The 22068-nt window shown below is 43.2% G+C and overlaps 1 protein-coding gene across 3 annotated transcripts in view; it reads left to right on the top strand.

Annotated features, from left to right (window-relative positions):
* EPHA4 (EPH receptor A4) overlaps positions 1-22068 on the top strand; it is a 187521-nt gene that overhangs the window by 74581 nt on the left and 90872 nt on the right. For all 3 annotated transcript variants that reach the window (XM_006890271.1, XM_006890272.1, XM_006890273.1), the window contains one exon: positions 14997-15152. In XM_006890271.1, the coding sequence (XP_006890333.1) occupies positions 14997-15152 (156 nt within the window). The remainder of the gene's footprint in view (positions 1-14996; positions 15153-22068) is intronic.

Below are 22068 nucleotides of genomic sequence, written 5' to 3'. Positions count from 1 at the left end.
ACCCAGTGGATCACAATGGTCTGATGCTCAACCCATCATGGTGTTGGTGATGGTGAAGGACTGGACTGGACAGTGTTTGTTTGATAGGACGGTGAGGGACAGGGCAATGCTTCTTTCCATTCTGCATGAAGTGCCTGTGAGTCAGGCACTGACCCTCTGCGGCTAACAAGTTCTGACCAGTTGTTAGTTTATCTTGGTCTAGGTAGTTACAGAGCTGCCGTGAATATTTCTCCTAGCAGTTTAAACAATTCTGGGCAAATGATCTTTTCTGTGGATCTGATGAGTTCACAGTGCATTCAGTAAATGTTCAAGCTTCCAGCTCGCAGAAGTGCAGCCCAACTGAGGAGAGGGGTAGGTGTATTGGAGCTGATTTTCTCATTGTTCTTCAGCAGAGGGCCTGCTGGGTTTGAACTGATAACCTTCAGTTTAGCAACCCTCTGCTTAACTCACTGTGCTACCAGGGCTCAGCTTATATAATATCCTATATACCAGAATTACTGGTGTAACAGAACATATCATATAGAATTACCCAAGAAGGGTTAGCTATGGGCTGATTTTGAGTCAATGTTGCATAAGAACAATGGCAGCGATATACCAGAACGGGGATCAGTGTTGCCTCGGGTTTTGGTCCTTGGTATGATCTCTCCAGTTGAGTTCATGCAAATTCCCCACACATTGTACTTGATCTCATCTAGTTCACTTCGACACTCACCTGAAGATTTTTATTTTATTTCCATCTCCTCAGACATCACCAGTGTTGGAGCCATCCACCATAGACAATGCTTAGTTCCAGCAAATAGAGAAATAAAAGGTTTAATCCACTTCCCAAAGCAAAGCCACAGTCAGCCAGCACACCTCTGCCAGCTCACAGCAGCCTCGGAGGACAGCCCAGAAAGGCCCCTCAGGGTTTGCAAGGCTGTGGTCTTTAATGGAAACAGTCAGAGGCAGCCGGTGGATGCAAACTGCCGACCCTGAGGTTGGCAGCTGAGCATTTCAACCGTGCACCACCTGGGCTCCTTCATCCACTTCCTCTGAGGTCAAAAACATCTGCCCAAACTAATCACTCAGTTAATTGCTTTTAAAAAATACCGTGTGTACTCAAAAGTTTGAAATCTCTTTCAAATCATTCTCAGTGCACTGATTTTGACCAAATAAACAGGAGAGGGACCCATCTTTCAAAGCTTCTTTTATGTTTGAGATGTTGGGGCCCAAATCAACATAACAAAAAAGAGGAGGGCCTCAGAGAGATTATTACTCAAGTCATTTCCGTGGCATAAATCAGGACGCCTGACAACTCAGACTGTAAAGCCGTTTGGGTGACAATGACTAGCAGCCCTGTGTGAGCTAATCAAATAATTATTTAACACGTGTTTTTCTGGGTCTGACTCTGGCTTCAAAGCATATTTCATCCTTCCCCTGCCTGCCATACAACCTTTACTTTCTCAAATAGAGAAACCAAGCAGGCATATAGGACATACATACAGCTAACGAGAGGACTGTTCTTCTTCCAGCTGAGCCCCTACCGCACTGGTTGAAAAGAATTAAACTCGGTGAAATGTGACCATATGGTTTATGAGCAGTTACTTAGTATGCAGGAAGAGAAGCCATTTTGATTCTAGAGATAGCAATTGACTCCAAGAAGTTAGGTGGTATAAGATTAAAGATAAGAGGAGGAAGATAATCCTGATTACCCGTTGGTTCATTTCAATGAGATTGATGAAATGTTGCCCTTTCTCCTTTTACTGATACTTTCCCCATCTCTTCCCCTCCCCTGTATTACTGAGATACAAAGGTTATCAAAGGTATAAGATGGTCTCTGGATTTTTCAGTCAGCCACAGAGGCTTTTGAAATTCATATCCAACAAGTCAGGCTTCCTAAAGAAAGACTGGATTTATAATTAGGGGTGAGAAGAAAAAAAGAACACATCAGCAGAATGAACGGTAATCAGGAATTTGTTTAAACTGAGGTATCTACTATCTATCTGTCTCTGTGATACTTTCATAAAAGGGTCCTTGCCTACGGTGCAAAATGATCAATGCTTTTGACTTTTTTATCAGAAAGGGCAAAAAGGTTCAAGGATCTCCACAAGTCCTGCAAAAGTGAGGCCTGACAATTTCCTTTTGAAAAGTCAGCCTTTGTAAAGGCCAAAGGAGCATATGGTTGCCATACATTCGAATTGATGCCATGACAATCGTTGTTATTGTTTGTTTGCCAAACTCATCCAGCAGGTTTTCAGAGGCAGTAAATCATATGGGAGGAGACTGCCCATCCCTCTCCCACAGAGCAGCTGGTGGATTTGAGCCTTGTACCTTTGGGATTGCAGCACAGCTTCTTACTACTAGGCCACCAGAGTACCCAAGACAAGAGGCAGTCTACACTATCAACTGTGGTTTTGCCTTGTTTGGCTGTCAGTTAGTATAATTGTAGCTGCGTCTTAGTAGAAGCAGCCTCCTGGCTGATCTCTGGTTTACTCATCCAGAGAGTTCAACGGAGGGCTTCCCTGCCCGGTCAGATGCCAGTTATCTGCTTCGTTCCTTCTCTGAGCTGGTAGTCTGGGTTAGGGGCAAAAGAAAGGGCCCCACAGAAGTCTGCAGTGCTGCCCTCTCGCAGACAGTGGCAGCTCCGTGTCCTCTGCCTCCTACCTCCTCGTATGTGCTCAGCAAATAATCACCAGCATTAATAGTGTTATGTTGCAAAGGCTTAATACATGTTTGCTAAAACACGAGTGGCAGAGTGAGTGAATAAATTCGCACACCTCGTAATGGATGAACGTTTTACATAACAATCCTAATCACATAGACTCGCGTCTTATTCAGACACAGGGCTTTGGATGGTGTGAGAAGGAGGAAAAGAACAGCTGCTGCCTTTATTCGGGACTCTGACCTGTTATTTGTAATCAGTGGCTGTGTAATGAGCCCGGAGTCTTTATGTACCTCCGATATCAAAGGAAGACAATCGCGACTCTTCAAAAGCCTGACCCTCTCTGAAATGCCCTGAGTAATCAAGTTCAGTGCTAATGGCTTTGCATTTGCATGCCGGCCGGCCTGGTCGCTATGATTGATGTACTATCTGTGGTCAGGATTGATAGTTTATGTGGCAACACTCTTTGGAGTCTTCCTAAAGGATTTCCATATATTTTCAGTAATTTCATGTTCAGATTCAAAGCAGGGGTTAAGGTCCTCTCTCCCCTTTCCTTATCTTGACTAATCACTCTCTGCATCTAATTCAAGAAAACATTGGTTTTTCTTCATAAAAAGGATTGTGGTCATTTGCTAACAGTTCCTTTCTGTTAGCAGGGTCCCCTTTCCACTGTAAGCGTCAGCATACTGAAACAAAAAGAAAAAAGGAAAAACCACGAATGCCTATCTCTCTGTGTTGACCTTGAAAGCATTACAGTCAGTCTATTAATTCCTCATTGTACTTGGACTTGTATTTTGAGTATAGTAGTACAGTAATGAAATCAAATGAACATTTCTTTCCTTACAAAAGATATCAGAGAAAATCAGAGTCATAGATACGTGAAACTTAGATGAGAGAGAAATGGCAGGAAATTTTGTAGAACTGTAATAATTGACTTAAGAAGCCCTAGTGCCTCAGTCAAAGCGCCTGACTCATAAACAGGAGATCCTGGGTTAGAATCCCAGTAGAGCCTTGAGGTTTTTCCTCTGCGATTACTTGAGCTTGAAAATTGTCTTCTTAGGAATTAAAGAAACTTAATTTGTTATAAAAAATTTTTAAAAAATGATTGGTAACAGCTATCCAAAAGATCAGTGGTTCCAACCACCTTCTAGCCTAAAAGAAAAACCCTAAAGATCTATTTCCATAAATTTCATGACCCATGATACACAATGGAGGAGTTCTCCTCTGTCGTGTCAAGTTGCTGTGAGTCAGAATCAATTCAGGCAAACAAGAGGGCTTTGATTGTTTCCTTTAATTAATTGCTCTTCAAGTCTGTATTGGAGCCCATGTTTTCTTTTTCCTTCCTTATAGATAAGTTTCAATGCCTTGTGTGGGAGAATTTGAGCAAGGGTGGTATGAGGAAAAATACGTAACCTTTCTCTAACGAACTATGTATCTTTCAAAATATGTAATTACCAGTCACTGTGTTTCTTCTGCTTTAAAATTATCACTTTTTATTAAGTAAAAAGAGCTCTGTGGGCCTGGTGGATAGAAAGTTACACTACCAAATCAAAGGTGGGTGATTTTAATCTGTGCCCCTCAGGACTGGTTTTAATTGTTTTTGGTCAAACATTCTTCTAAGTGGTATAGCACTGGTCTGTCCATTTGCTGTACAGAGGTAACTTGTGGTTGCTGTGATGCTAAAGATTGTGACACTGAGGTGTCATATACAATAATGGTTACCCATGGTAGACAGTGTTTAGTGGAGCTCCCCATTCAAACAAGCTTGGAAGCAGGAGTGGCATCTATTTCCAAAATAGCTTGCCTCCGGAAACCCTATGAACTTGGGGAAACAGTGAAAGGTATACAAGTGTTCAGGTCTTTCGTTCATAGGGCCACTATGAGACGTCTACAACTCAACATCAATTAACAATAACATTAAGTAAAAATTATTCACCCATATCTTTTCACTCAGGACAATATTCTACCATGGTTTTAGTTTTTACATATTCATATTAGCTCTCACCTGAAGAGAGAAGACCACTAATTGAAGTAAAGTTTCTAAACACATCCAGTTGTCCAACCTGGTAGCAGCTCTTTGACCTTTGGGACAGAAAGAATAATAATCCTTTCCAAAAATATTGAAACTCTTCACTTACGGTATCACATATATCTAAATTTGGAAGTCTGATTGCCTTAAAAATTCCCCAGTGATAGAGAATTCCAGATTTACCAGGGAAAGTGGAGTTTACTCTCTTCTTATCAGCTTCTGTTACACAGCTATGCTGGAGGGCTGCGTTGATGTAGCACTTCTGTCAGTGGGAGTGCATCATGTTAATGTGGAAATCCAAGGCAAGGAGCTGCACTGCCAACCTAAAGGTACACGTTTCGAATCCACCAGCTGCTCTGTGGGGGAAAGATGGGCAGTCTCCTTTCAGGAGTTTTACTGTCTCTGAAAACCCACTGGAGGTCACCTGTGGGTTGCCTCCCACTCGATGTTATACAACAACAACAAAGCTCAATGATCAAAATCTCAGTTGCTAACTGTATGTTGTGGTTTGAACAGAGAAAAGATAGAGCAAATGGCTTCCATAAGTATTACAACTTTGGCAACTAGGGGACACATCCTACCCTGTCCTCTAGGATGGCTGTGGCTTAGTACCTACAATGATGTGTGTTGTTGTTGTATGCCATCAAGTTGGAAATAGAGGCAGTTAATTGCATGGGAGAAGATCGCCCATCCTTCTCCTGTGGAGCTGCTGGTAGATTCGAACTGCATGCCTTCAGGACTGCAGTGCAGCTTCTTACCACTAGGCCACTAGAGCTCATAATGATGTGTAAGTCTAATTTGTTTTCCTTCAATATTGAGTTGAAAACATCTTCTTTGGAACTTCTGCTATGCAAATTCACTCTCTAACATTCACCAAAGAAAAATATTCTCTCAAATAGTCAGATTGTCTCTTTTAAAATCCAGAAAGGGAGAAACAATAATTTCTTTCTCTATCACATCCATTTTGTTTGTGTTCAATTTTTATGGAGTTAATTTAAATGGAGCAGGCTTTCTGTGAGCTTGCATTAGAGGATTTACTGCGTTTTACATGAAAATCATCTACAGCTGACATTTTAAAATTACCCACCTACTTATGGGATTTTACTACCTTCTGTTCTTGAAAGAGCAAGTCAATTTTCAGCATAGAGTTGTGTTATTATTTTCTTCCTCTGTTATTTTTCCCTTTCTTTGTCTGTTTTCCTGAGAGCTAGCTCCCAGGTAGAAGGGGAATAAACGGAAAGGTAGAGAGGATAAAATTGTGGGTTTCTAGAATGGCTGGGACTCAGCAACTGAACTCATTGCCGGAGAGTGCAAGGCGACTCACAGCTGACCCTCCAGAGCCTTCTCAGAGGCTGTAAGTCACTCAGGATACTGCTCTTATTTCTCCCTCAGAACAAACTGGTGGACTAGAACCATTTGCTTTTGTGTTGACAGTGAAACTCTTTACTTTCTAGGCTACCAGAGCTTCCTTGGACTAGAACCAATATGTGTATCAAAAATTATTGATGGAAAGAAGAATCTTTGAAAAGGGAGCCTAGTAATTTACTTAACTTTTACTTATTTGTCTTTTCATGTGTACTTTAAAAAATATTTTACATTGGTTTGCATGCAAAGTTCATATAACTGTGTTTCACACTGTCTTTCATTTACATTGCATTTCATATAATCATTCTCATTCATTATGTTTTATAAAATCATTCACCATTGAATCATACCCACCACCACCCTGTCTTTTCACCTGGATCCTTCCCATTTACTTTCCCCCAACCCTCCAGCACCAAACTGTGCAACCCTGTGGTTTCACCCCTACCTCTCCTTACCCCTCTTCTCCCAACTTTACCATTCCTTGAGTTCCCATACATGTTTTACTAGTTTTCTTTCTATTTTTAGAATAATACTCTTATGCAGTGTGTGTCCTTATGAGACTGTGTTAGTTTATTCATCATAGTGTTCTCCAGCCTCTCCTAAGTTACATAGTATTTTTTTAAGTCATTGCTTCCGAGTGTTGCATAGTATTCCATTGCATGAATGTACCACAATGTCGCAATCCATTCAGTTGTGTTTGGATATTTTAACTGTTTTCATGTTCTTGTGATGGTGAATAATGCTGCTATGAACATTGGTGTACAAATCTCCATTTGTGTCTCAGTTCTAATTTCTTTAGGATATATGCCTAATAGTGGAATAATAGGGTCATATGGAGTTTCTATGTTCAAGTTTTTGAGGAAATGCCAAACTGTCTTCCAGAGTGGTTGTACCATTTTACAATCTCACCAACAATGTATGGGTGTTTCTACCTCTCCACAATCTCCAACATTTATTGCTTGTTACCTATTAAACTTTGTGACTGCTATTGGGGTGAGAGGGTATCTCATTATTGCCAGTGTGTTTGAGCATCTCTTCATGTATCTGTTGGCCATCCGAACGTCTTCCTTTGTCAAAAGTCTTTCCCATATGTGCTTATTTTTGTAAAAAAAGTTTTAATCTACAATTTGCCTAACCAGTGGTCACAGAATAAACTGCAGATGATATCCCACCCCACGTGAGAAACTGCACAGTCATGAGTGGATGTATTGTCCTGTGTTGTTGTTGTTGTTGTTGTTGTTTTGTACTGTCCAATCAGAGCAAACTCATAGCTGGCCCTCTGGTAGGTTTCAGAGGCAGTAAATCCCATGAGAAGAGATTACTCATATTTCTCCAGTGGAGCAGCTAATAGATTTGAACCTTGTGCCTTTGGAATTGCAGTGTAATTTCTTATCACTAAGCCACCAGACATTGTCCTGGAGCCTTCTAGAAATTAGATTGAACATCGTTTGAAAGGACTGCAGGCCCTCTGAGGTTTCTGAACATGGAGAATCTTAACTCTTACCCCTTTCAGCCTGTTACACCACATTATAGCCATAGGAAGTTACCCTTTATTTCACAGCTAATACATCACGTTATGGTCTATCCCTGTGTGTGTTTATCTCGCCTAATTCATCACATTGATTCGACAGATAGGAACATTGAAGTTCAGAGTAGTTTCACAGCTTATTCAAGTTCACAGAAGTGACTAGGAAACTCTTTCACTGTTGTAGTGTCTGAACCAGCTCACAGCTGACTCTCCAGCTGGTTCACAGAGGCTGTAAATCATGAGAGGAGATTGCTTATCTTCATCCATCAGAGTGGCTAGTGGATTTGAACCACCAGAGGGGAGCTGCCTTTGGGTTAGCAGTGCAACACCCCACACCAGCAGAGCCCAAAGTAGCAGGACAGCACGATGTTCAACCAAAATTCAGGCCTTTCTTGCTGTCCTCAGTTACCCTTGCTTTCAGTTGCCATGCAGTATGAAAGTACAGACTATGAATATGAATGTTAAAAAGAAGATCAATGAAGGCTGTGGCTTAGTTTTGCCTTTTTCATCCTTTACCTTTAATTGCATTCTTGCTGTTGTCTATTATGAAGCATCTCTGCTAAAAATCTGAATCCTCAAAGGTTGTTCAATCTATTCCCTTTCAAACTTGACTGAGTAAAGTAACCCAAATGAAATGTTCCAATGTCATCTCTCTTTCAGTTTTTACCATCTCCCTCAAAGCTATTTCAACATAATGTCCTTAGCATACTTCAGATTAAAACATGCCAGAATCAATTCACAGCCTTTGAAACAATTAAATAGAGTTTACAGAAATTACTTGGGGGTTAAGTCTCTAAACAAGTCAGAACACACTCACAGCTGGTTCTCAAAATGGGTTTCTGGGGCTGTAAATCCCACAGGAGGAGGCTGCCTACCTCTATCTCTTGGAGCAAATTTCCAGAGAGGCACAGCCTTTGGGTTTAGAAGTACAACTCCCTACACCAGCAGAGCTCCCCACAGGGGCTAATAGACTAACTAAATCCTTATATAAATAGAATAAACCATGAACTTGAATGTCTAGTTTTACAACTCTCTTTTGGAAAATATTTTAACCAGAATGCATTTTTTTTTAAAAAAATCTCAAAACAATAAAACCTAATTATCTTATTTTTAAAAAGAAACCTCTGTATTATTCAGATGACAGAAAGAGTACTCTGAAATCACATGAAAATTGATTGTGCCATTAATAGGTATGAGATGTGGTATCAGAAGACAACAGAAATCAGTTTAGAATGCGGATATCAGAGGGCAACTTCTTACAGCACTAACCTCTCAAGACGGGCGTGCTTGGTAATGTGGAGAGTGGGCAGAAAATAGGAAGACGACTCTTCAGTGGCTGCAACATTGGGCTTAAATCTGCCAACTCTTGTGACGGTGGCACAAGAGAGTTATCATAGAGTTGCTATGAGTTGGAATTAACTCCATGGCACCTAACAATAACAACAGTAATCCGATAGACTAGATGAGATCGGCTCAGAATAGGGCAGGGGTCAGAGCTGTTGTACATAGGGTCGCTTAGAGTCGCAGGCAACTTAACAGCATAACACAACAAATTATTAGGTCTTTCAAAGTTCTAGAACATTTCTCTGTCCGTGTGCATGTCTCTCATTTGAGGTTAGTGATGAACGCACCTCTGCTGGCAAAATACTAAGACAATATTCTTCTAGGTGATTTATACATGTAAATAATTTCTCTTACCATTCTAGTTGTTCTGTGCTCAGAAACAGAAATGAATCCTTTTAGTTCATGTTGTCACTGTCAGAGACGTTTCTACTCAGAGACTCTGTACAGCAGAGCAAAACGGTGCACGATCCTGCTGCATTCCCACTGTATGCCACTGCTATGTTTATACCCATTGTTCCAGCCATGCGCTCTAACTGTCTTGTTGTGAGTCTTTCTCTCCTTCAGTGACTCTCAGCTTTTCCAAGCATGATGTCATTGTGCAAGGATTGGCCTGATAACGTGCTCAAAGTGTGTGAGACCAATGTTCATCATCTTTGTTCCTGAGGAACATTCTGGCAGTACTTACTCCAAGACGAATTTGTTTATCTTTTGGCAATTCATGACATACTCAGTATTCTTTGACAGTATCACATATCAAATGCATTCATTCATCTTTTTTTTTTCCCTTCAAGCTTGGAATTCTCCACGAAAGAAAACTCCTAAAAACAATGTAAAGTGAAAATGAATTATTTGTGATGGAAGAAATTAGACACTTGAGAGTTGATATAGTTTTAAAAATGGAGTCTGAATAACTGCCAAATATGGCAAAATCATTCAACAGAACATAAACTGTAAAGTCATTTTAGTTCTAATAATACTGCATTGAATCAATTTTCTGCATGATGGTTAAGGAAAGTTTATTCTTTTGTCACAATGGTAAGAAAAGTATTGTTCAAGACTCAGAGAGAGAAATGGCAGAGTAAAAGAAGTCATGAGTCTCAGAATTCAGACTTGAACCTCATGCATTCGTGTGGTCAAGACATTCAACTTGGAAATCAAAATGAAGTCAAGGTCTAAAGACTAGCTTTGTGGGCCAAACCCAACCTACCACCTGGCTTAGTACAGCTGAGTTCTGCCAATGTTCTCAATAAACGGACATTTCCAGTTGAGTTGATAGTAACCAATACTTTCTTTGAATTCCAGTTGAATGAAATGTTAATCTATACTCATGGAAAAAAAAATCCATCATTCTACTATTAAACTTGTTATTTCAAAAAATTCAACTATTGGAGCTCTGATGGCCGAATGGTAGGGAGCTGTGCTGTGATCCAAAGGCTTGCAGTTCGAATCCACTAGATGTTCTGCTGGAGAAGGAGGGACACTCTCCTCCTGTGCCAGTCGGATCCAATTCGATGATACACACACTAAAAAAAATACTATTTTAAAAAACACTCAACTATTATTATTATTATTACATTTTCATCACTGAAAACTATTGAAGGACTTTTGCTTCCTGTGTTTCTAAAAGTACCAGCTTTCCTGATTTGAGAGGATGTTTATGGCACTCAACAGCTAACTCCCAAGGAGTGAGGAGGTTAGACTCTGCCCAGAAATGCCTTGACAGAAAGGGCTGATAATCCACTCCTGTGAAGCCACCAGTGGTGAACTCTGTGAAGCTAAGTTTTACTCTGATGCTCGTGAGGTTGTGAAGAGTTAAGAGTTAAGATGCCCGAGCAGGGCAGCTTCCAGTTTTGAGGTTGAGGGAGCTTGGGTAGCCTAGTGGGTAGGGAGTTGTGCTGCCAACTCAAAGACACGTGATTCAAATCCATGAGCTGCTCTGAGGGAGAACGAGAGGCAGACTCTTCCCATGTGGTTTACAGCCTCTTAAAATACTTGGGGGGTCAACTCTGAGTCAGTTCTAACTCAATGGCAATGATGAGTGATGGCAGTTAATGAATTTGAGTGGGTGGACGAGATAATTGTGAAGTCTCTCCGCATCCAATACTTAATTATTCTCAACACTTAGCCATATAATGAATTGTGCAATGAAGGTTATTTTGATCACATGGTATGTGCCTAGTTTTGCCATCGTGGACAGAACCTAAGTGGAGGGTCCAGGAGCAGAGCTGCATTTCACCCTTGTCTGTTCTGACCTGGTCGATCCAAAAATAAGATGAAAAATAAGAAAAACTATCCTTTTGGGGCAAATCCTCCACCTCTTCATCTTTTTATCTTGCCATCTCGAGTGTGGTCAAGTGCATGAAGGGTCTTGGCCTCCTCAGAGTTGCCTGGGGCTTTACCAGCTCTCCAAAGCAGAAGCCCTCTTTGATAGATTTTCATTTCTCATCATTATTCTTGCATTAGTCATATAATAAACAGCCTAACAAGTGAGCCAATAAGCCAGAGAACTGATTTGCTTGATAATGACTAAGAAATGAATCAATATTTCTAAAGTAGATCCTAAAACACATCGAATATACTCTATTTCCAGCACAGGAAAGGCTGAGTTCTCTTTCTAAGCCGCCTTGGTCATCTGAATCACACCAGGTAACCATTTTCCATCACCTGCTTTGTTGATTTTGACTCCGTGACAGAGAATGCAGTGGGCCTATGTCCCACCCCACTGGGGACTCCTTGCGACTCCCAGTGTGTCTTCCTGCCAAAGCCAAGGTTCCTAATTTTAATCAAAACCCTGGGGCCATTTTAAGCATGACCACAGAGCACCCTGCCAACTCAACCTTATCTAATTATGTGGTGTGTACAAACCTGAGACGCATAAATCTTAAGTCATTGCAGTCACTTGTTTTTCTAAGATGCTCTGGTCCAGTGAAAGACAAAAGCAAATAAGGGAGAGATTGATCTCTGGGCGCTTTTATTGTTGGTGCTCCAGAGTCGTAAAGTTTTGGCTCGTTAAAGGAAATTCCATAAACAACTTCAGTTAATAAGGGTGAAGTAACTGTGCCTTCCTGGAGCTCCTGCTAAACTCCCTTTCCGCTTGCCATTGCAAAAGCATGATTAAGAAAATACCAACAGGATGTGCAAGGCGGAGGAACAGACTTCACTGGAGGCATACATGGATGCTTCGGCGATGAGTAACGACGGAGGATTTGGGGCTGTCGCTCCACCAAGAATCAAGGTGGTTCATGGATCTTGTTTTATTGTGGTTTCAATAAGATCTACTAGATGGTTGGCATGATTAGGCTCTTCATGCTCTGAGATGGGAAATGCCTCTTGGGTCCTTCTCCGAGTGGACCAATTTACAGTCTGAAGCCTTGCTGTGGCTTTGAACCCAAACGCATGGTAACCCCACCGGTATCAGAGTGAAGGAGCCCTACTGGAACTTCATGGCTGAGGCCCTTCAGAAGCCGACCTGTAGACCGCCAGTCCTTACTTCTTAAGGTCACTGGATGAATTGAAACCACCAACGTTAACCTTGCCATTAGTAGCCCAGTGCTTAATCTTACCTGTGCCACCACGGCTGCTTCTGATAGTCCAGAAACATCCTGAAGTCCTGATAAATTCAGAGAATGGGTAGGGGGCCATGCTCAGAAGACCGTGGGTGACTGTGCCTCTGGTCCTAATGAAATAATTTTCGTCTTCAACAGCCACATCTCTGTGGGTGTCATGCTGCTGGTGTTGGTCCTTTTTTATTTTGTGTTGGGACAGATTTAGGAAGTGATCGTGAGGACAGAGAGGATGTTGGAAAAAAGAGAGATGCAAGGCGCTATTAGTTATATTTTATTAATGAGGGTGCACAGAATTGCATTTTCCCACATTAGTCAAAGTGGTCCTCAGTGTCAGTGCACTGCTTAGAAAGATGAAGTTATGGGAACTAGGTCAGGTGTATAAAATACTATATGGCCTTTGCCCTTTGCCCCGGCCTCTTGGGGTATATGTGTGTGTGGAGAGGTGAGCAGGTACCAGAAAACAGAGGAAAAGGGAACACAGAGGGGTTTGTTAATTTTAAATTAAATAAAAAATATTCGCTGTTCTTTTAACAATCCTACCGTATTAGATTCTAGACTCTACAGTTGGTGGCAGTTTGTTTTCTCCTGCATTTGTGATCTATGTCCATGAGTTTGCGTCTTTTCATTTGACCGCTTTTGCTGGTTCTCTCTCCGCTGGCTCTAAGTACCTGGAGCTGTAATTTGGAAGTCATCGCTGACTGTGTTCTTATTAACAGCTGGGTAGGTTTCTGTCTGACTGATGAAGACTGGTGCTCTTTGATTCTGTAGAATGTGCTTAACTGTACAGGTGTCGGATGACTTGGGCCACCCTTCCTCTTATCAGGTGCATGGACTTGGCCTCCCAATGCCAGCCACTCAAAGCCAGTACGAGAAAGGGCAGCTGTAAGGGTTCAAAGAAGACAGTGCATATAAAGAGGAGCAGGGCACCTGGCATGTGAGAATCAAGCCCCAAACCAGCTGTACTGCTGTGGAGCCATATTTTTAACATTTTTCTCCCTACTAGTTTATTTGCAAAATTCAAATACAAATTTGAACAAATTCTTTCCATTTTCCCCCCTCCCCCACATCAAATTATACAGCTCAATGATTAATCCCCCCTTCTCCCTGCACATCCACATCCCTCTACTTCCAGCCTCTCCCACCCCTCCTGGATCCTTATACTCATTCTACAATAACAGTTTTATACAATATTTATCCTTGTGGGACTGAGTTAGTTCACTCAGCATAATGCTCTCTAGTCCCTCCCAACTTAGGTAATAATTTACAAAGTTATTGCTCTTAAGTGCTGTATTCCATTGTGTGAATGTGCCATAATTTCTCAATCCATTCCTTTGTGGTTGGACACTAAGGCTGTTTCCATGTTCTTGCAATGGTGAATAATGCTGCTATGAACATTGGTGTACAAATCTCTGTGCCTCAGTTCTCATATTGTCAGGCAATATTCCAAGTAGTGGAATAACTGGGTCATATGGAATTTCCATGTTCAGCTGATGGTGACCTATTCGATATGGAGTAAAAGTGAGCGCCACATGATGGTAATCACCACAGTTGCAGGCACACTCCACAGACTTTCCTAGAGACCTCTGGTGACCTAGTCTTTAGAAAGTTGCCCAACTGACCAAAGGTTACCCTCCCAGTGGTGCAAATCTACTTACTGGTGATTCTGAGCAAGGAAGGTGGACTTTCTCTGATTTTGGGTTACAACCTCAGAAACCTGACTCACTGAGCATCACTCGGAGCTAATTCCATTACTTCTCATAACAGTAAAATGAGTTGTGTGATGCAAGTTACTTGGACTGTGTGGTGTGTGCCTTAGTTTTGCCTTCATGAACAGAACAGGAGTGGAGGGCTCAGTAGCAGAGCTGCATTTCACCCTTGTCTGTTCTCCGGCAAATCCGCCAGCCCTTTACTTCTGATTGTGCCGTCTGTGGTGTGGCCATGTGTGTTCCAATGTCATTGGACCCGACTCGACTGCAGTTACTTGAGTCCAGTGGCATGGTCTGGAGGGCACTGATAACCCATGGGGTGCTGGGGAGTCTAAGCACCGCTACACACACACACACATACACACGCAGACCTTCGCAGTGGAAAGAGCTCAGTCAATACACTTTACCTGCGATTTTTCTTGAGAGCACTCATCATAAGAAACATCTTTTACGGAGCTTCTTACTGTCTGCCCAGGAATGTTAACAACCTTTCGAGTTATCATAATCGATAGAAGTCATTGATTGACTCACATTTGGAGCCAAATGACCAGTCATGAGTAGAAAACCTGAACTGGTCGTGCAGTTTGCTTTGCTGTGTAGAAACAACAACCACAAGGCCACGAGGGCGGCCCCCACAGCGTTTCCCAGGCTGTGGTAGGTGTTAGCAGGAGCGGACAGCCTCAGCTCACGCCCACAGAGCATCCACTTGATTCAAACCCTCGACCTTTTCCTAGGAACACCTGGCGACCAGGGCTCTTTTACAGTGAGCAGGGATTTATATTCGTGTTTTTTTTTCTGTCTCTTTTCTTCACTCTAGCCTGCAAAATTGGGTATTACAAGGCCCTCTCCACTGATGCCACCTGTGCCAAGTGCCCGCCTCACAGCTACTCCGTCTGGGAAGGGGCCACCTCCTGCACCTGTGACCGGGGCTTCTTCCGAGCTGACAACGACGCTGCCTCCATGCCCTGCACCCGTAAGTCCACGTTCCCCTCCTGTTCCTGCGATGCGGGCAGCTTTCGTTACCCCTCCCCAGACACTTGTGTGTCTTCTCCTCGGATAACTGTGCAGGGCCCCCAATTACATCCAAGATGCCTTTCTTTTCCCGTCAGTCACTGTGAGTGGGATGTGGATGAGGAGAACTGACCATGCTCCTTGCTCTGGGTATCTGAATAAATGTCCAACTGCCAAGCAGCACTTTGCTGGGCCCAGACTGAGCTGAGCGTGCCAGGCTGGTCTGATGGTGTGATTAGTGCTCACATTGGAATCCATACACCGCTTCACTATCTCATCGAGGACTCTTGGGCCTGTTGGCAGCCTGGGAGCAGAAGGCCCAGGGCAGGGTGCCGTGGGTGGGTTCACATGTGCTCCTTGATTCCAGTCCACAAGGCGTGCAGGGAGCTCTGAGGTCATGGTTTGTGCCATCATCACACCTCCCCCTTCTTTCCCCATAGTTTTGTATTCATAACACTCAGGCCCGAATCCTAATAAATGCTTGTTTAATGATAGGCACTTAATAACCACTGGGTTAATGAATGGATGGGCTTGGCGAGTGCAGGGGAGTAGAGAAATTTTTTCTCACACCTTCTGTGGGTAGCGTTCCTGGGCTTTGCCAACCCTCTGGGAATATTCTGGGCTTTGAAGACCCTGCTGTGGTCATGACCTCGACCAGGCCAGAGATGATGGCTCTAGGAATTCCACTGGTGCTGAGTAGGTAGGGATAACTCTGTGTCGTGTAACTCCACTCATCACCGCTGAGTCAGAACTGACTCATAGCTGACCTGCACTGCGTTTCAGCTGCAGAGGGAGAAATTGCTCATCCATCTCCCATGGAGCCACGGTGGATTCGAACCAGCAGAGAGGCATGGCCTGCAGGTTAGCAGTGCAATTCCCTATGGATTATGCCACTGGAGTTCCTAGTTCCTATGCTTCTTTTAACAAATTTATTGACACAGTGTCTGTGGTAATTGGCTGAAGGACGTCAGAGATGCTGACAATGGCATAGCACAGGGTACAGACCTGTCATTAGCAGTGTCACTATGGTTATACTTGGAGGCATCTAACAACAATATATGGGAGTTGGAGGTCTGGTCGTGTAGTCTGCAGGGAATTGTGCTCCTCACCCAAAGGCCATGTCTCTGGCAGTTCGAATCCAGCAGTGACCTCACAGGAGAAAGATAATCATCTCCTTCAGTACAGTTTACAGCTTCTGAAAACAACGCACCGGAGGGGGCTCAGCTGTCAGTCCGTCCTGACTTGACAGCCGTGAGTTTGTAAGAGAATTGCCTTCGCCAACCTAAGCTTCTGTAAAAGAAATCCCACGAGGTTGTCAAGAATGGAGCTGTGTGCCCTCACAGTTGAACACATTGGATTTCCCCAAGCCTCTCCTAACACTGTAGTGTCTGCCGGTCTCCCTTGGCGCCTGCCTTCCCCCGGGTGTATGTCACTGTCTAGTCTGAGAAGTGATTAGCCTTGGTACCTGCCCTCCTCTGGGATGATCTCATTAATAGAAGGGAACCCTTGTCTCCAAACAGGGTCATGTTTACAGATAACCCTATAAATATTCAATGCCTGTGTGTGCAGGACACAGTTCAGTCCATTGCAGCAGGAGTTATCTTCATTTCATAGAGATAACTGCATATAGAGATCAGAGATGTTAGGGAGCCTGTTCGTGATAACGCTTCATGTTGGGGACTGATCTGCACAACCAGATGATTGACGTGGTGGGAGGCTCTTTTATTTGCTCCCTTGGGCCAGTCTTTATAACCTTTTAGAGTTAGCCCAAGGTATAACCATAAACATGCAAAGACTCTTTGCCTAATTACTTTTCTATTTCTTCTACAGACTACAGTCTGTCTGGGTGGCCATTTCTGCTTGAGAGACAATGATTTTTTTTATCCCACCTGAATACTCATAACCGAGATTCCATTCTGCATGAGTCGTTTAATAAGAAACTCTTCTCAGTTAACTAGCCCAGTAGTCAACAGCTCTCTGGCGGTGGGTATTTAGGGCATCGTAGCCCTGCCATAGGGACGCCTGGTGGCACAGAGAATGATGGCCCATCTCCTCCCATGAAAATTACAGCTCCCAAAAATCAGTGGAGAGTTGCTCCAATCAGAATGGACTCAATGATGCTGGGTTTTGCGTAGGCCTGGTGGTGTAGTTAGGTGCACGGATGCTACCTGTAAGTCCTCCTGAGGGGAAACAGCTGGTGCTAGATACACTTCTGTAAAACTGACCGCCAAGAACACTCCACGGGGCAGTTCTGGGCTCTCACATTGCCTTACTGTGAGTCAGAATGACTCAGTGATGCCCCCAAAACACATAGCAAACTCCAGGTGGAATATTTTGATAGTTATCCTCAACTTGCGTATCCTGCAGTGTTCTATATGACCCGCTTCAAGCAAAGTGAAACCCTCTTCAGGTTGAGTTGCGAGTGGGTTAAGGAGCCCCCTGGACTTCCTGCGGAAGGCAGGAAGGAGTGGCTTTCTCTCACTGGTCTTTCCCAACCCTTGGCTTCTGATCCGTCAGCTGGAATCCTGCCTAACTGATGAATCCTGCCAGGGAGGGGTCCAAGAAAGATAGCAGAGCTTGCCACATGCCTATGTTTCTGGAATGCTTATGTGGTCTTTGAGCACGTGGAATTTTGTTTCTGTAGGAACAAATCGTTAGCTTTATCCCATAGGGGCAAATGAAAAAAGAAAATATTGATTTTAGCCTATGGATGGATCAGAAAGATTAAAAACTCAAGCATCTCTTATATTTTTTCAGAGTTTCTTGTTTCAACAATGTCAAGAAAACAGTTGACTTTTGTGTCCTTGGTAAAATAAATCCATGAACCTCTCTGTGAAGCATTTAATACATTTTCCCTTGGGGCTCCTGTACTTTGTTGACTTGGAGTCTTATGCATTACTCTGGGTCCTGGATGGTAGAAGCAGGTTGGGCAAGACTGGCAGTTCAAATAGTCTTAAAGATAACTTGGAAGAATGTCCTAGCAATCTATTTATGATGTTATTGTCATCACCACCCTTGAAGACTATGGAGCACAGTTTGATTCTAAAACACATGTGGGCAGCATGGGCTGGGATGGACTCCTGGCTTTTGGGTTTTTGGTTTTGTTTGTTTGTTTTGAGAAAATGTATACTTTATTTGGTATTAACAGTTTTGAACACTTTTTAAAAAATTTCCATTCATTGTTCTACATTTTCCTCCCTGCCCCCCCCCCCCAATTTGCTTTTTTCTTTGGAAAAAAGTTCTTTCATTGTTATACAGTTTCCCCACCACCACGACTTTACTATGCAATTTTTATTCTGGACTCTTGCCAATAATACCTAATCATATGTTCCTTTTACACAGTTCTCTCTCTTGTCTGTTTCAATGCCATATACATTATTTATCTCCACTTTTCTTAATTTTCCCCCAACTCCCATATCAGTCCCATTCTATAACAGTGGCATTATGCAGTATTTTTCTTTTTGTGACTGAGATATTTCACTCAGCATAATGTCCTCTGTGGTCACCCATTTTGTCCATTTCATGAGTTCTTTGTTTTTCAGTGCTGCATAATATTCCATTGTGTGAATATATCACAGCTTCTCTATTCATTTGTTTGTTGATGGATATTTGGGCTGTTTCCAACTGTTTGCTATTGTGAGCAAAGCAGCAATAAACATGGGTGTGCATAGATCTTCTTGGATGGCAGTTCTGGTTTCTTTAGGGTGTATTCTCAGTAGTGGAATTGCTGGGTCAAATGGTATTTCTATTTCCAACTTTTTAAGAAAGTACCATACCGCCTTTCATAGTGGTTGTACCATTTTATACTCCCACCAACAGTGAATAAGGGTTCCAGTTTCTCCACCAGCTCGCCAACATTTGTTGCTTGCTGCATTGTTAAATTTTACTATTGTTACCGGGGTGAGATGATATCTCATTGTTGTTTTGATTTGCATCTTTCTTAGAGCCAGGGATTTTGAACATTTCTTCATGTGTTTGTTTGCCATCTGAATGTCTTCTTTGAAGTGTCCATTCATATCTTGTGCCCATTTTGCAGTTGGGTTGTTCACCTTTATCTTGTTGTCTGGCTTTGGTTTTTATGTGTTACTTTAGTGTATATTGCGTCCCAGTGAACCAACTCATAGGGCTCCAGCTAAGACACAATATGGTGCTGATTATGGTAGCACAGACTAGCCAGTCTGGGCAGTCACCAATCTCCAACGTCGAGTGTTCTAGATTATCTAATATCCTCAAACCTCAGTTCCCCATCTCTTCAAGGAAAGTCTCACATCAACCTCTGCAGTAGCTTTGGGAGTTAAAGAAGAAAACATGTGCCAAAGTCGAGCACATAGTAGAGCTCTAGCAAATACTTGTTTTCATCTTCTTCCATCCCCAAAGTGCCTCTACAGCAGGTTATCAGCAGTTCTCTGTTGCCTTATGAGGAATATTCACCTTTGACCACACGCTAACGTCATCAATGTGTGCAAAGGCTGCCAGGGAATTCTGCTGTCCCAAGGTCCCCATAGCAGAAGGTTCCCCTTCCGCCTTTTCCTAACTTCATAACCAGGAACAACTTAAGTCTCTTAAAGCCTCTCTGCTGAGATAGGGTAATTGGGGAGGTGACTGACCACACTTTGTAATACTAATAAGTTAAGCCAACAGAATTCTAATTCAGCATTTGTTCTTGCCTAAGGCTCTCTCCCCCTAGACAGCCTCTTCCCTATTGAGTAAGGAGCCTTGGTGGCATAGTAGGAGTTAAGGAATTGTGTGACACCCCAAAGCCAGATGGTTCAAATCCACCATCTGCTCTGAGGGAGAGATGGTCCATCCTCCACCCTCTGAAAACAAGCGGGGGGGGGGGGTGTCAGATGTGAGTCTATTCTAATTCAACAGTGAATGAGTTGGGTGGCACAGTGCATAATATGTCAGGCTGCTAAACCAATGGTGAGCAGTTCAAGACCACCACCTGCTTCAAGGGAGAAGAACGAGCAGTCTCCTTAGAAACTTGTTGAAGGATCATCCTAAGTCATCAGTAAGTTTGAGTTTGGTATTCAGTAGAGCAAAATATAACAGGAGTCCCTGTGTTGTTCAGACAGTCATAATGGAAATAGTAGAGGCTCAGGTCACCCAGAGTTGACTTGAATATGAAAGGGCTGGTGATTTCAGCAATTCATAGCCTGTTGGAGTGGGTATTGCCCTGACACACACAGAATCACTGCGAGTTGTAGTCTACGCAGTGAGTGGTCACTGGTCACCTATAGCTCACAGCCTCTGATACAGTAGCCACTGGACCCATGTGGTTTTTTAAACGAAAGGTCATTGACAGTCTCTCTCAAGTCTGTTTCCTGTTTGCACCGGCTGCATTTCAGGTGCTTCATAGCCACTTGTGCCTGGGTGGCTGCCATGCACAGAGAAGGAACAGTTCCGCCACCACTGAACCTTCCTTCTCTTGGCCAGTGCTGCAGTGCCTCAGTGGAGAAGATGACGGTGGCAGTTTCTCAAAGAACCTCTTGTTCAGATAATCTACACAGTAGAACCCTCTCATTCCTCTGGCCCCCAGCTTTATCCACTTCTCTTGACAAGATGTGGGGCTGGGAAGGAACGTAAACATCAGAGATCTTTTCAAACTGATTCCAGTCTCTAATCAGTCCTTACCAGTTGGTTAAGCCAGGTGACAAACCCAATTCCCCAGCGCTGACAGCCATGGTAATCAGCCCCTTCTTTGTTCATTATGCTGTCTTTAACCCCAGCATTCTTATGCAGGCCCACATTTAGTGATCGCTCACTGTGACGGAACGCTAATGAAGAAATACAACACACTCTCTGAGACTCATTCTTCTAGCCAAAAAGAGACTCTGCTCCACTGGCTTGTAAAATCAGGTTTTTGTTCACTGGGAGAACGATTAGACCAGGTGAATGCCAGTAGCATTGGCTAATTTAGAAGGAACCGCCTAGAAGTTCACACCTTCTACCTTGCTTCAGGGGGCCTGAGGGAATTTAAGAGTAAATAAGCTTTAACTTTGGAAGGACAAGTGATGGTGGGTCTGGTTAGGTGGATGAAATGGCTATCACGGAGGCATCCTGAGATTTTTCCAGCAGAAGCGCCATCTGGGTGTTTCCAAGAAAATAATCCAAGCCTGTTTAGAAGGGAGAATTCAGAACAGTGTTTCCTAAAATAGTAATTAATGGCCTCATAAATCATATGAAGTTCACCTAGGGATCAGATAGGATGCGGACCTTACCCAAGATTGTACATTTCTACCTAGTCTACAGGTCACTGATATGGCTGACCCGTGGGCCACATCCACTGGGACGAAGTCTTAAGACAGCGGCCTGACGGGTGGTGAGGACGGGAGAGCTCCTCTGGGCCTGCAGCTTTCAGAGCTGTTCTTCTGTCCAGAAAAAACAGAAAGGTATTTCAAGGGTGCTGACCACTCTCCCTAGAGGGACACAGAATGCTTCTTTGTTCTCTCATACGAAGAAAATCCAGTCTCCTTTGAGGTCACATCACAAAAATACACACATTATGGAGGTTTTTCTTTCTTTCTTGTTTTGTTTTAGTTTCTAGAGTCCCTGACCTGTTACTGCCAGAGAGTGGATGATAGGTGTCAGGGCTTCCTGGATATATCACAGCAGAGTAAACATCTTGACCTCTCAATATAAACTTCACCTCTCCGTGTACACCGTCACCTATCCGCACGCACACCTCACCTCTCCACACATACCTCACCTCTCCACACACACACACACACCTCACCTCTCCACACACACACCTCACCTCTCTACACACACACCTCACCTCTCCACACACACTTCACCTCGCCACACACACCTCATCTCTACACACACACACACACACACACCCCTCACCTCTCCACACACACCTCACCTCTCCACAC

Source organism: Elephantulus edwardii, unplaced genomic scaffold (genome assembly GCF_000299155.1).
Source record: "Elephantulus edwardii isolate Elephantulus edwardi_28Jun2011 unplaced genomic scaffold, EleEdw1.0 scaffold00087, whole genome shotgun sequence".
NCBI lineage: Eukaryota > Metazoa > Chordata > Mammalia > Macroscelidea > Macroscelididae > Elephantulus > Elephantulus edwardii.
This window is presented reverse-complemented; position numbering and strand designations above follow the sequence as displayed.